The sequence below is a fragment of the Tupaia chinensis genome, unplaced genomic scaffold, assembly GCF_000334495.1.
Source record: "Tupaia chinensis unplaced genomic scaffold, TupChi_1.0 Scaffold000575_1, whole genome shotgun sequence".
In the NCBI taxonomy this organism is placed as follows: Eukaryota; Metazoa; Chordata; class Mammalia; order Scandentia; family Tupaiidae; genus Tupaia; species Tupaia belangeri.
In genome coordinates, this window is record NW_006160089.1 from 548,676 (window position 1) to 562,431 (window position 13,756).

A 13,756-nucleotide genomic window follows, 5' to 3' on the forward strand; every position below is an offset into this window, starting at 1 on the left:
GTCTTGGATTTAAATCTTCAGAGGAAGAAAATAGTTTAAAGACTAGATTTTCCAACAGTGATGTAGATGAACAAAACACCAACTCAGCATTCCTATGACTATAGAATTATAGAATATTTCATTGACTTGTAGGGGACGTAAAATCTTTTACAAAATTGTTATTTAATAAATGAAGAAACTGGGGCCAGCAGGTAACATGATGGTTAAGGGCGTTGTACTCTCACATGGCTGCGGTTCCAGCTCCCAGGTCTGGCTGCTTGCTTTCTCATTTTCTCTCTCTTTCTTTCTCACTCTCGCTCTGTCCCTCTCTGGTCAAATTTAAATAAATAAATAAATAAATAAATGGATAAATAGAGTTAAAATAATTCTTTAAACATAAATGAATGAATGAATAAGCGTGTATCTGAAAGAGTAAGTGATGTGGCCAAAGTCATCAAAACAGGTAGTAAATCTGTATAACCATAACTGGAAACTTAGACCTCTTATTCTTATTTGCTGTGCGTGTGTGTGTGTTCACGTGTATGCATTTTGTGCTGACCACTGGCTCTCCTGTGTAAAATTTCCTCTGTTTTAGGAAGTAGTCTTTGTGCTGATACTTTGGCAACTTTTAGATACTCTATTTCTCAACAATTTTTTATCCCAAATAGGGCATATGCGCTCACCAGAGAGAGAGAGAGAGAGAGAGAGAGGTCACCCCCCAGGGAGGGATGGCCTTACTCCAGTCCTTTCTCTAGTCTCTTCTTGAGATTTTGGGCATAACACGCACACATACCTGGTGTGATTCTTAAGCCACTAGGTCTGGGCCTCTGACCTAGCCATGTGGAATACTGTTCCTTACCCTCCATACCACCTATTGACCCCTCAACAACTTTTAAAGTAAAGTTTTGTTTGTTTTTTGTGGGGTTTTTTTGAGAGATTTTTTTCAGTAGAGCACATGTCCTCATTGGAGAGGCAGAGAGAGGCAGAAGAGATAGAAAACGAGAAATCACCCCTCAGGGTGGATGGCCATACTGCAGTTCCTTCTCCATTCTCCCCTCGGAATCTTGGGCATGCATGCACACACGCCTGGTGTGAGTTTAAGCCACCGGGTCCAGTACTCGAACCGCGGTCGACTACATGGGAGTCCAGCGATGTAACTATAACACCATCTGCTGGTTCCTTATATATATATATATTTTTTTTTTTTTGAGAGATTTTCGCTGAAGGGCACGTGCACTCACCAGACAGAGACAGACAGAAAGCGAGAAATCACCCCCCAGAGGGGATGGCCATGCTGCAATCCCTTTTCCTCCATTCTCCTCTTGGGATCTTGGGCACACACACACACACGTACACATGCCTGGCGTGAGTTTTAAGCCACCGGGTCCGGGACGTGAACCGCGGTCGACTACGTGGGAGTCCAGCAACATAGCCATTACGCTAACTGCTGGTTCCCCCTTATATATTTTTTTAACATTATTTTAAAATAAAAATTAGCTTACTAGATGTACTGATTTGTACTTTTTCTTTTAAAGTTTGTTTATATATTTAGAGAGAGAAAAAGACACAGACAGGTACCCTTGACAGGATCTCATCATGCTGTGATTCCTCAAACTCCCTGTCAGCTAGGATCACAAGTGTGCTCAACATTGAGGTTGACCCAGGATCTAAACCCACAGCTTCCCATGTTTCAGTATTGCACAGTGGTGTCTTGCCTGTGCCACCATGTTCAGGCCTGTACCTTTTTTTTTTTTTTTTAACTTTATATAGGATCATTCCACATTAACACATAGAAATTTCCTTTGTTTTTTACTTCCTTCTTCCTTTCTCGTCTTTCTTTCTTTCTTGCCACAGGGCATGTGCACTCCCAGGAGCCAGGGAGAGAGGAAAAGTGAGAAATCACCCCAGTGGCAGGGGAGAGATAGTCATGCCACAGTTCTTTCTTCATTCTTTCCTGGGGCAAGCATGCACAGTGTTCCCAGCATGTTTCCATAGGCAAGCATGCACAATGTTCCCAGCATGTTTCTCAAGCCTCCAGGTCTAGGACTGAGACCACAATGTTGATCTTGTGGGATTTAGCTACCTTAATTAACTGTGTAGGACTATTTTATTTGGATTAATAGTGGTCTTTTCAGGTAGTCTTCTATTTAGGAACACTTGGACTTTTTACCCAACTATATGGTATTCTTAATAATTTTGCAGTATGAAACCGTGTGCATGTGTTGTTTTGATTTTAAGGAAGTACATCTTGGTAGATTCCTATTAGAGTCACTGGTCCATAAGGTTATTGCATATGCAATTTTTTTTTTTTTTTTTTTTTTTTTACCACCCCCCCCTCCATAGAAGTTGTAACCAGGGTTCGGATATAAGAATTAGCCACTACGCCAACTGCTGGTCCCGATAGAGTACATTTTGCTGTAACTTATACATAACAGATGTGACATATAATTTAAAACATGTTTAAGTTATATATATGTAGTTTAATATATATGTTATTTTTTTTTTCGACTTAAGTACTGAGTCATTATGGGTTGATTTATTGAAAAATAGAACAGCAGCAACCCTGATCAATCTTTATCATAATTTCAGATTTTTCTGTTTCTTAAAAAGTTCTAATTAAGTGGTAGGATGTAAATTACTTACGCATGAGTAAAGTTGAGGTAAGGACCATCATTTCAAAAGCCAAATGCAGATTATCTAAAGTTCGGAAGTGGATAGGAGAATTTGCCATTGATGTAAATTTCTAGTAGCAATGAAATTATTCGCATAGCTAAAGTGTTCTTCTTTTTTTTTTTTTTTCTCTGTAGAATCTAAGGTTTTGCTTTATTGTCTAGGACTACTGGTTTGTCAGGTGCACAGAGGGGAATGATGGGAAATAGTGCCCCAATATAAAATCCCAATGAGTTAATCAGAGAATAATACATCAACCAGATTCCGAAACATATTTTGATGGGCAAATATCAATCAAGGACTTAATTTTATTTGCTTTAGAATAGAATTTCAATTGCTTTTGGTCAGTCCTTTTTCTATCCTATAAACAATCACTATTTTTCACAATTCTTAGCAGCTTATAGCCAACAAAGTAAAATGACCCTGTAAAACCTCAGACCTTCTCTTAATGACTCAATAAATATCCATTAGATTGAATCTATCAAATGTAAACATATTGCTTTTAAAGGGTATCTGTTTAAGGCTGTTCCTTGGTCCATCGAAGGGAGTGTCGCCATCTAACGCTTAGCACCTTGGAAGTTCAAAATTCATTCAGGAGGGTAGTATCCAAAGCAGAACCAGATCTGTCCACTGAAAAACAGGAGTTGTCTGTTTCACAATGAAATAAAGTGTAGTGATGCCTTTGTGAGCTCTCCACCCCTCCTTCCCCACTTTCAAATTCGTAGGAGGGGAAATAATGGAGGGAATTAGGAGTAATGCCATGGCTAAGGAATCCATTATTGGGATAAGGTACTCATCTCACAGGAACCTTCTACAGCTTTTCCCTCTATATTGGAAGACTCTTAATATTTTTGTAACTTGCCAGAGGGCATGTGCACTTGCCAGAGAGAGACAGAGAGAGAGAGAGAGGCAGTAACAGTGGTCACGCTGCAATCCCTACTCCTATGCGTCTTCCTCATGTTGGGATCTTGGGCACATATGCATATATGCCTGGCATGTGTTTTAAGCTACCAGGTTTGGGACTTGAACTGCAGAGTTGGTCATGTGTGGCCTGGCTACCTTAACCACTAGGCCACAGACTGAATCTCATTATTGTTCTAATTTGCATTTCCCTGATGACATGTGATATAGAACATCTTTACATACACTTATCTGTCAACTGAATGGCTTCTTTGGTAAGGTACTCAAGTTTTTGCACACTTAAGAATCAAGTTGTATTACTGTTGAGTTATAAGAGGTCTTTGCACATTTTGGATAACAGCTCTTTACCAGGTGTATCTTTTGCAAATATTTTTTCAGTCTTATCTCTTCAGTCTCTGGATATAGTCTTTCACAGAGCAGAATGTTTTAATTTTAATGAAATCCCGCTTGTCAATTCATTTTTCATGGATTGGACCTTCAGTATTATACCTTAAAAGTTATTGCCCACCTCAAGGCCTTCTAAACTTTCTCCTATAGGATACGTGCTCTCACTGGAGAGACAGAAAGACAGAAAACAAGAAATCATCCCCCTAGGTGGGATGGCCACACTGCGATCCCTTCTCCTCCATCCTCCATTCTCCTCTCAGGATTTTGGGCATGCATGCATATACCCCCGACCCCCAGCATGAGTTTTAAGCTTCCAGGTCCATGACTCGAACCACAGTTGGCCATGTGAGAGTCCAGCAATGTAACCATTACATCATCTGCTGGTCCCATGGCTTCAGTTTTAAGATAAATGTTCTAAGAGTTTTGTTTAGTTTTGTTTTTTGGAGAGATTTTTGCTACAGGATGTGTGCACTTGCTGGAGAGACAGAGAGACAGAAAGCAAGAAATCACCCCCCAAGGCAGATGGCCACTCTGTAATCTCTTCTTCATTCTCTTCTCAGGATTTTGGGCATATACACATACACACCTGGTATGAGTTTTAAGCTGCCAGGTCCAGGACTCAAACCACAATTTAATACACAGGAGTCCAATGATGTAACCATTATGCCATCTGCTGGTCCCCTAAGAGTTTTTGAGGGATACTCTATTTGCTTACTTGGGATGAATTAGTTATTCCCCGGCCCCCCTCCTGCCGCCGCCGGCTTGGCGGGGGCCCGGGGGGGTATATGTTATTATAATGTATACAATCTAAGAAGATTATTGCTATAGAAAATCCAAACATACATAGATATTTAAAAATAGTATAATAAATCTCCATGTACTATTACCCTGTTCAATAATGTAAATTTTTTATAACGAGAGTTTTTGCCTTATAAACATGATCTATCTAGTTCTTTTTCCTTCTTCTTTTTTTTTTTTTTTAATTTTCCAAAGTGCTTGTGCACTTATCAGAGAAATAGAGAGGGGGAAAGGAGAAAGCAAGTTCTCCAGTGGAGCATAGTCACAATATAATCCCTTTTCCTCCATTTCTCAATCTGGTCATGGATTTGGGACAAACATGCACACACACCTGCTATGTTTTCTAAGCTTCTGAATTCAGGACTCCAACCATACAGCCATATGAGATCCAGTTCCCTTAACCACCAGGCTTTGAGTTGGCCCACTAGTTACTGATTCTACATCTATCTGACTTTAGGCAGTAGTGCTTTGGTCTCTATGACTCATAAAGGAGTTTTAGGTAAACTGTATTGGCTACCCATATGTGTACAGTCAGTTAGGAATTTTGTTATTGTTGTTGTTAAAAATAAAAACCTATTGCTGAGCCCAGAAATAGTTTTCTGTGTACCTTTTCGTCCTCTGCATTTCACTCTGCCTTTTTTCTTCCTCCTCCTCAAACTGGCCTAACATGGAATGTTATTATACCTAAAATATTCATTGTACTCGTAAAGTTTTGTATTGCTTGTTTTTAATTAAATAAGTTTCAGCTATTATATGTTTGCCTCAAAATAAAACCAAAGTACATATTAATTAGAGCTATCCAATTCTTTGTGTTTTCTATTGATGTCTTTTCTGCTATTCCCTCTTTGCCTTCATCCCACCTCACTCCAAACTGGAGCTTTCATTTGGAAACAGAAAAAAAACAAACTTCCCTACCCTGTTTTATTAAGTAAAAGCAGTGGGGAAGAAACACAGAAATAAGAGTATTTTTTAGTCCTAAACTTCATGTTTTAGAGTTTTTTTCTTTTTTTTTTGAAGAGGTTTTTTGTTTTGTATTGTTATAGGGCATGTGCGCTCGCCAGACAGAGAGATAGAAAGCAAGAAATCACCCTCCAGGGGGGATGGCCATGCCACAATCCCTTGTCCTCCGTTCTTCTCTCAGGATCTTGGGCACACACGCACACGCACCTGGCATGAGTTTTAAGCCACCGGGTCCGGGACGCGAACCACGGTTGACTACATGGGAGTCCAGCGACATAGCTATTATGCTAACTGCTGGTCCCTAGAGTATTTTAAAGTACTTTTTTATGTATAGTTTTATATTGGATACCTTGAAGGACACCTTAAGGTAACTTGAAAGATACAGAATGCTTACCTTTTTAGTTCACACTGACTAATATTGCTAGTTGAATATTTGATGATAGTTTCAAGACAAAATGTAGAACTGGAATCCTGTTCAGTAAATGCCTTATTTTCTTAAACTTTTGAAAATCTAAATATAGGCTTTTATATTTACAAAAGATTATATTTAGTGTAGATACTCAGAGAAACACCATTTATTCTCACATCCTGTATGAAATAAGAAGTTATTCTTAATTAAAAACAAAAAGACTTTTACTGCCTAATAAATATTTTTTCATCCTTAAGATAAAGCAAAAGGAGAGAAAGAATAATAGTGACACTTTATATGAAGTTGTGTGCTTGGAAAGTGAATCAGAAAGAGAGAGGCGGAAAACTACAGCCAGTCCTTCAGTTCGCCTGCCACAGTCTGGATCTCAGAGTTCCATGATACCTTCTCCTCCTGATGATGATGAAGAGGAAGGTAAATTGTAGGGAGAACTTAATTTATTTTTGGGGGTGGAAGACCATGCAAGCGTAAAATTTTATTAGAAGTTTGATAATGTGACATGGCATTTGGAATCCATTGATTAAAATTTTAAGAGCGTTAACTATATATAAGGAGCTGGGGAACTATATTTAATGAACATTGGACCCTCTTTCCAGTGTTTGTAATCAATTTGAGAAAATCAGAAATTAATTAGTGCCATTTTAAAAAATCAATTCAATGCTGATTTTGTATACGAGTGTATTTCTTTCAAATAAATTTGACACACTTCTACCTAAGTAAATGTTCCCATCTCAACTGATTGATTTTATAGGAAAAATTTCACTTGCTAAAATGTGACTTGTACATATGACCCATTTAGCAATACAAGTCAATCAATTTTTTTTTCCCTTTTCATGGCTATATCTATTGAACTAATCTTTCAGATGCTATTAAAAGGTACTGTATAGAAGTGAGGAATGAAGGGAAGGAAGGGGCACAGGACAAGTAAATGTTTGAGAGTCATTTTCTAATTTATAACCTAGTACCAGAGCTTCACTTACTTGTTTGCTTTTTCCTTTTCAGTGAGGGATAGAGATAGGTAATTTTGACAGGGTTTCATCACATTCTTCCTGCAGCCTCCAAGTTAACTAGGAACAGGGACACATCCAGCACACTCAGCCTATTTTTTTTTTTTTTTTTAGGGAGGTTTTTGCTATGGGCGTGGGCGCTTGCCGACTGCTATGGGCGTGTGCGCTTGCCAGACAGACAGAGACATTAGAGACAGAAAGTGAGAAATCACCCCCCGGGGGGATGGTCACGCCGCAATCCCTTCTCCTCCATTCTCCTCTCGGGATCTAGGGCACGCACACACACGCACCCGGCGTGAGTTCTAAGCCACCGGGTCCGGGACGCGAACCGCGGTCGACTACGTGGGAGTCCAGAGACATAGCCATTACACTAACTGCTGGTTCCCTCTCTCCCTCTCTTTTCTCCAGCAATTTCTCTGATGAGTGCACACAACCTCAGGCAAAAACCTTAAAAAATAAGAATAATGTTAATAGTCACAAATTACTAGCTGTTTAATATGTAGTAAGCCAGTGCTTCATTCACTTTATATAATCCTCCCAATAATCTGGAAAAATAGGGTTTATTATTACCCTTGTTTTCCACATAAATAGAGTCCCAGGAAAGTCATGTAGGGTTATGCAGCTGGAAATTGGCAGGGTAAAAGGATTTGAATCCAGGTCTAGGAGTCCACAGTCAGAGCTGTAGTCTACCATCAATCCTGTGTTTAGTTCTCATAAAGCATTTTGAAGTACAGAGAAAATACATGTATTATTTATTTATTTATTTATTTATTTATTTATTTATTTTGAAGAGATTTTTGCTATAGGGCACGTGCGCTCGCCAGAGAGACAGAGAGATAGAAAGCGAGAAATCACCCCCCATGGGGGATGGCCACACCGCAATCCCTTCTCCTCCATTCCCCTCTTGGGATCTTCGGTATGCATGCACACACGCCCGGCATGAGTTTAAGCCACTGGGTCCGGGATGCGAACCACAGTCTACTACGTGGGAGTCCAGCGGCATAGCCATTACTTTAACTGCTGGTCCCTACATGTATTATTTTTGAAATCAGAGATGCAGTTTCAAGTTCTCCTTCTTAGCCAATCTAAGTCTTGTGATTTATCTAGGAAAGACAAAATTATTCTTGCTGTTTATGTTTGTCAGCCATATAACTGGTAGTCTTGAGACTTACAGTTTTTCTTCTAGGTCAACACTGGTTAAAATGGCAGAGTGGGTAAAAGTTAGCTCTCTTCCTTTAAACTCAGCAATAAAACAAAACAGCTAAAAATTGGGAAAGATTCTTATGAAACCAGAGAATACTCACATCTCCTCACCATAGATTTTGAAGCATATCTACTTTGGTTACAAAGATATTTGGACCAAACTGAAGGATACCATCAGGACTCACATCTAGTTCTAATCTATAGCAGGCATAGATTTTGTTGTTGTTTTTGTTTGTTTGTTTGTTTGTTTTTGAGAGATTTTTGCTATAAGGTGGGCTCACCAGAGAGACAAAGAGACAGAAAGGGAGAAATCACCCCTCATGGGGGGAGGTGGCCACATCACAATCCCTTCTCCATTTTCCTCTCAAGATCTTGGGAAGGCAAGCACATGCGCCTGGCATAAGTTTAAGCCAACAGGATCGTGACTTGAACCACAGTTGACTACATGGGAGTCCAGCAATGTAACCATTTCACCATCTGCTGGTCCGGGCATAGATTTTTTTTAATGTGATGGAATTAATAGTTCTAGCTAGAAAGAGATAAGAACTAGTGGTAGCAAGTGGCCTATGGAAAATTCAGGAACATTAGAGCATAAGCTCTGTAAAGAAGAGAGTGTATCTGTTTTGCCCATGTTGTTTCTTTAGTGAATTCCACCATACCTGGATTGTAGTAGGTGCTCAGTTAATATTGGCAGGGTTGGTAACCACCTAGGATTCATTTAGAGTGAAGAAGGAAACTGTAGCCAAGCCATCTTTTAATTTTCTCTAATCCAGTTTGTAAACCAGGAAAATCTGTCCTATTGTGATCTGTTTGCTTCCTGGAAATAATGGTTGCATTTGCCTACAGCGGCTTCTTACTCAAAGGACATTGGTAGGAAGTCGGCAGTTATAGAAGAGAAGTTTCCAGAAGCAAGGTTCTAAAACTGAGGTTGCCTGTTCTCTCACTACCACTAACCCTGCCTGAGGCAGATGAGGTTCTAAACACACATTTCTAGGTACTACTGTCCAGAATTGTTGAAAGCATCTAGAACAGTAAAGAGAATTTTGTGAGGTAAGTCTTCCTACTCTTTTTGACAAAATTGTCTTGTCTTGAAAAGTCTAGTATATTTTTTTACAGTCTTCTCCCAAATAATTGTGTGTGACATACTGATATTTTACTGAGTTGAAAATTATTCAAGGGATTAAAAAGGTGGGCCAGTCTGGCAAGGTAGTGAGGTTGGAAAAGTGTACTTTAGTGCCCCCAAGCCTTTCTTTCTCTTTTACCTTATTCACCTCATATATAGAAGATACTCTGACTTACATTTAGCCTGTCTTTTTCCCTGTCTCACCATCAAACTGGTTGTAATATCCAATCATTTCAATGCAGAGAAGTTTAATAAAAATCACAGATTTCTGAGCCTTTAAAATTACTGCCTGCAATATAATTTACTATCTTTAGTATAGGGATGCACATGCATGATACACTATTAGAAGTGTACAGATCAAACTTCATTTAGTCAGGTCAAGCCAAAGAAATTAAAACCTAGCAAAACCTAGAAACTTTGGCAGACACATAGGAGTAAGTACTGATATACTCATTTAGTGGAAGTATAAATTGGCAGAAAGATTTTGGAATACAGTTTGTCAGAAAACTTTAAAAACCTTAGAAGTGTGCTTTTTTTTTTTTTTTTTTCCTTAACTCCAGAAGTTCACCTCTGGGCATATACCCACTGAAAACAATGAGATACAATCATCTTGATTCTGTTTGTAGCAAAAAGTTAAAAACCTTCAGTTCAACTCTTTTGTTGGATTATTAAGTAGATATCATAGTCTGTATGTTTTTAATTCTTTCTTTTTAATTGCCAGAGGATGTGTGCTTGCTGGAGAGAAAGCAAGAAAAGGAAGAAGCACCCCCCCCACACACACACACACACCCTAGGGATTGCGGCTATGCCACAATCCCTTCTCCTCTGTTTCTCCATCATATTGGGATTTGGGGTACATACTCATAAGTTCTTAGCATGTGTTTCAATCCATCAGGGCCAGGATTCAAATTATGCAGTAGGACATGTTTGATCTGACCCCCTTCACTGCTAGGCTATATGAAGCCAGTGCTGCAATATTCATATCTTAATATCTCTTAGTTCTTCTTTGACTTACTTTTCTTTATTACTTGATTTACCTTGGAAATTATTTATTTGGTCCTTCTTAATACTTTTTTGTGCTTTTGTCCTTGTTTTTTTAGGTTTTTGGTATAGGGTGTGTGTGCTTACTGGCAAGAGACAGAGAAAGGGAAAGTAAGAACTCACTCCTCTGGGGTGTGGCCACACCGCAGTCCCTTCTTCTCCATTTTTTTCTTGGGATTCTGGGTATGCATGTACACAGGCCTAGTGTGATTTTTTAAGCTGGTGCATGTGAGGTTTGAACTGGACTTGAACTGCATAGTCAGCCATGTGGGAGACTAGTATCTTAACAACCCCACTATCTGCTGGCTCTATTTTTTAATTGCCACAGAGAGAGGGAGAAGGTGGTGAGGGTTAGAAAAAGCACCCCTCATTGGAATATGATCACACTGCAATACCCTCTCCTCTACTTCTCTATCCTGTCAGGAGTTTGCACACGCATGCACGTACTCCTACTGTGGTTTTCAAGTCATCAGGGACTGGATCTTACTACTATACCATTGTAGAAAATTTAGTAAGTCAGAAAAGCATAAAAGATCAGAGAAAGGGCCAATAGGTGTCATGGAGGTTAAGACATTGGATCCCACATGGCCAACTGCATGGTTGGAGTCTGGACCTGGGGGCTTGAAAATCACTCCAGGCATGTGTGCATGCATGCCCAAAATCCTGAGAAGAGACTAAAGGAGATGGGATTGAGGCATGGGCATTCCACCTGGGGAATGATTTCTCACTCATTGCCCTACTTGCCCTTATCTCTCTTTGGTGAGTACATATTCTCTATAGCAGAATAGAAAAGATCAGAGAAAACTATCAGTCATGACTTCATTACTCCAACGCAATAATTGTTTGTCTTGATATAGTTAATTTTAGTCTGTTTTCTATTTTCATTTATTTTTTTCATTTGCAAGCAAGATAGCGAGCATCTCAACAGTATCTAAAGACCGCAATCCATCTTCCAGCCCTAGTCAGCTTGTTCTTTATTATAGGCATGTGAGTGTCCTATGTACTCAGGGAGGTCTAAGGATGTAAATCTAGAACTTTCCCTTAATGGGCCACCCTCACAGAGTAGCACATTTTACCTTTGCACCACCATCCAGTCCCTCTATTTTATATATATATTTTTTGACACAGTTTGGATGATAATGAAGATTTAGCACTTCATATTTTTATTTATTTATGTTTTTTTAATTTGTCAAAGGGTGCATGTGCTCACCAGGGATGGGAGGGAAGAGCGAAAGTATTCTCTATGTGATATGGTCATACTACAGTCTCTTCTCCATTTCTATATCTTTTTGGAATTTGGAACATTTATGCACACACACTCAGCATGTTTCTCACGCCACCAGGTCTGGGACTTAAACCACATAGCTGGCCATGTGAAATCCAATTTCTTCAACCACCAGACTATGGGCTGGCCCTATATTTTAATTTTATTTGGCATTTCACTATATCATTATAAATATAATTGTCAGCGAGCAGCTACATTGTATATTTGTATCATAATTTATTCTCTTATTGTTGGAAATATAGGTGGTTTGAAATTTTTTGTTATAAAAATAGTACTGCTATATATTTCATGCATAAAACCGTTTGCTTTGGAAAAGGAGAGGGGACATACAATATTTCGAGTCAGAAAATTTTATAATTAAGTGATTCTTTTCTGTGCCTGACATAATATGGGCCTATATGGAAAGCAAAAAAGAATTAAAGAGGTTACAATAATATTCCACCTGGGACCATTTTTATTTTCTTTTTATTTATACATAATACTAAAAGAAGTTTTGACTTTATGCACCTTCTGATTTTAACTTACATTTACATGTCATTCTGGCTAGCATAGACACCTCTGTTACCCTTCTTTGTGTGTTTTGTTTATTAAAGATAACGATGAACCTCTCTTGAGTGGATCTGGTGATGTATCCAAAGAATGTGCAGAAAAAATTCTTGAAACATGGGGAGAACTGCTGTCAAAATGGTAAGTTAGAATAGTTGCCCTTTTCAACTGCAATTCTCTTTTATCAGTAGGGCATCTTACCTAGCTATAATACTCAGTTTTATAACCAATAGAAACTTAATTATGAGGTTTTTATTCTAGAATCTTTTTTATAAGGGCAGTAGTGATCTTAAGTCAATTTTCAGAATATCAAAAACCTAATAAACTTTCTAGGCTGTAAAATATACTTATCCAAACATAGAATTCATGGACAAATAAAAAGAAAAGAGGTCCTTTATACTGAAGAGGTTAAGAACTGCTGGCTGGTTAAAACTATACTCAGTAATCAGGGCAGGGTACATAATGTGCACATAATGCATATTGCCACAGTAGAGACTCCAGGTCGGATTTTTCTGTATTTACGATACGTACCTAGGATGACAGTGTCACAGTATGATCATTATTGCACTCCTAATTAGTTTTCCTAGTAATGCTTGTAAATTTCAGGAATTTCTCATCAACTTAAGACATAGATTTGACAGCATTGTGTTCTTTTTTTAAATTTTTTTTATTACCATCAAAAATATGGAACGCTTCACGAATTTGCGTGTCATCCTTGTGCAGGGGCCCTGCTAATCTTCTCTGTATCATTCCAATTTTAGTATACGTGCTGCTGAAGCGAGCACAGATTTGACAGCATTGTTAAGAAGCCCTATCCTTGGGGACCAGCAGTTAGTGTAATGGCTATGTCGCTGGACTCCCATGTAGTCGACCGCGGTTTGAGTCCCAGACCCAGTGGCTTGAACTCACGCCGGGCGCATGTGCATGCGTGCCCTAGATCCTGAGAGGAGAATGGAGGAGAAGGGATTGCGGCGTGACCAATCCCTGGGGGGTGATTTCTCGCTTTCTGTCTCTCTGTCTCTGTCTGTCTGATGAGCGCATGCGCCCTATAGCAAAAACCTCTCCAAAAAAAGGAAAAAAAAAAAAGAAGCCCTATCCTAGGGTCAGCCCTTGGCCTGGTGGTAAGGTGGCTGGATTCCACCTGGCCGCACAGTTGAAGTCCTGGACCCAATGGCTTGAGAGACAATCCAGGCACGTGCATGCACCTAAAATTCCTAAAGGAGGGGAAAACCAAGAAGGGATTGAGGCCTAATCATCCCCCATGCATGGGGAGGCTTCATTCTCATTTTCTGTTTCTCTTTCTTGAGCATTCATACCCTCTGGCAAAACTAAAAGGAAATAAAAAGTACTGTCCTGCTCCAGCTGTAGTAGGATGTGCTTGATGTTGCTGAGGCCATGTGGAAGGCCTG

At 39.2% G+C, this 13,756-nt stretch overlaps 1 protein-coding gene and 1 non-coding gene across 2 annotated transcripts in view; one reads left to right on the forward strand and one right to left on the reverse strand.

Annotated features, from left to right (window-relative positions):
- Nucleotides 1–13,756, forward strand: part of RABGAP1 (RAB GTPase activating protein 1) — a 210,514-nt gene that overhangs the window by 79,022 nt on the left and 117,736 nt on the right. Inside the window, exons 12-13 of the mRNA XM_006158213.3 lie at nucleotides 6,382–6,556; nucleotides 12,395–12,488. Of these exons, the coding sequence (XP_006158275.1) occupies nucleotides 6,382–6,556; nucleotides 12,395–12,488 (269 nt within the window). The remainder of the gene's footprint in view (nucleotides 1–6,381; nucleotides 6,557–12,394; nucleotides 12,489–13,756) is intronic.
- Nucleotides 13,026–13,132, reverse strand: LOC114009626 (U6 spliceosomal RNA). The gene has a single exon (XR_003551010.1). It is a non-coding gene; the product is annotated as a U6 spliceosomal RNA (small nuclear RNA).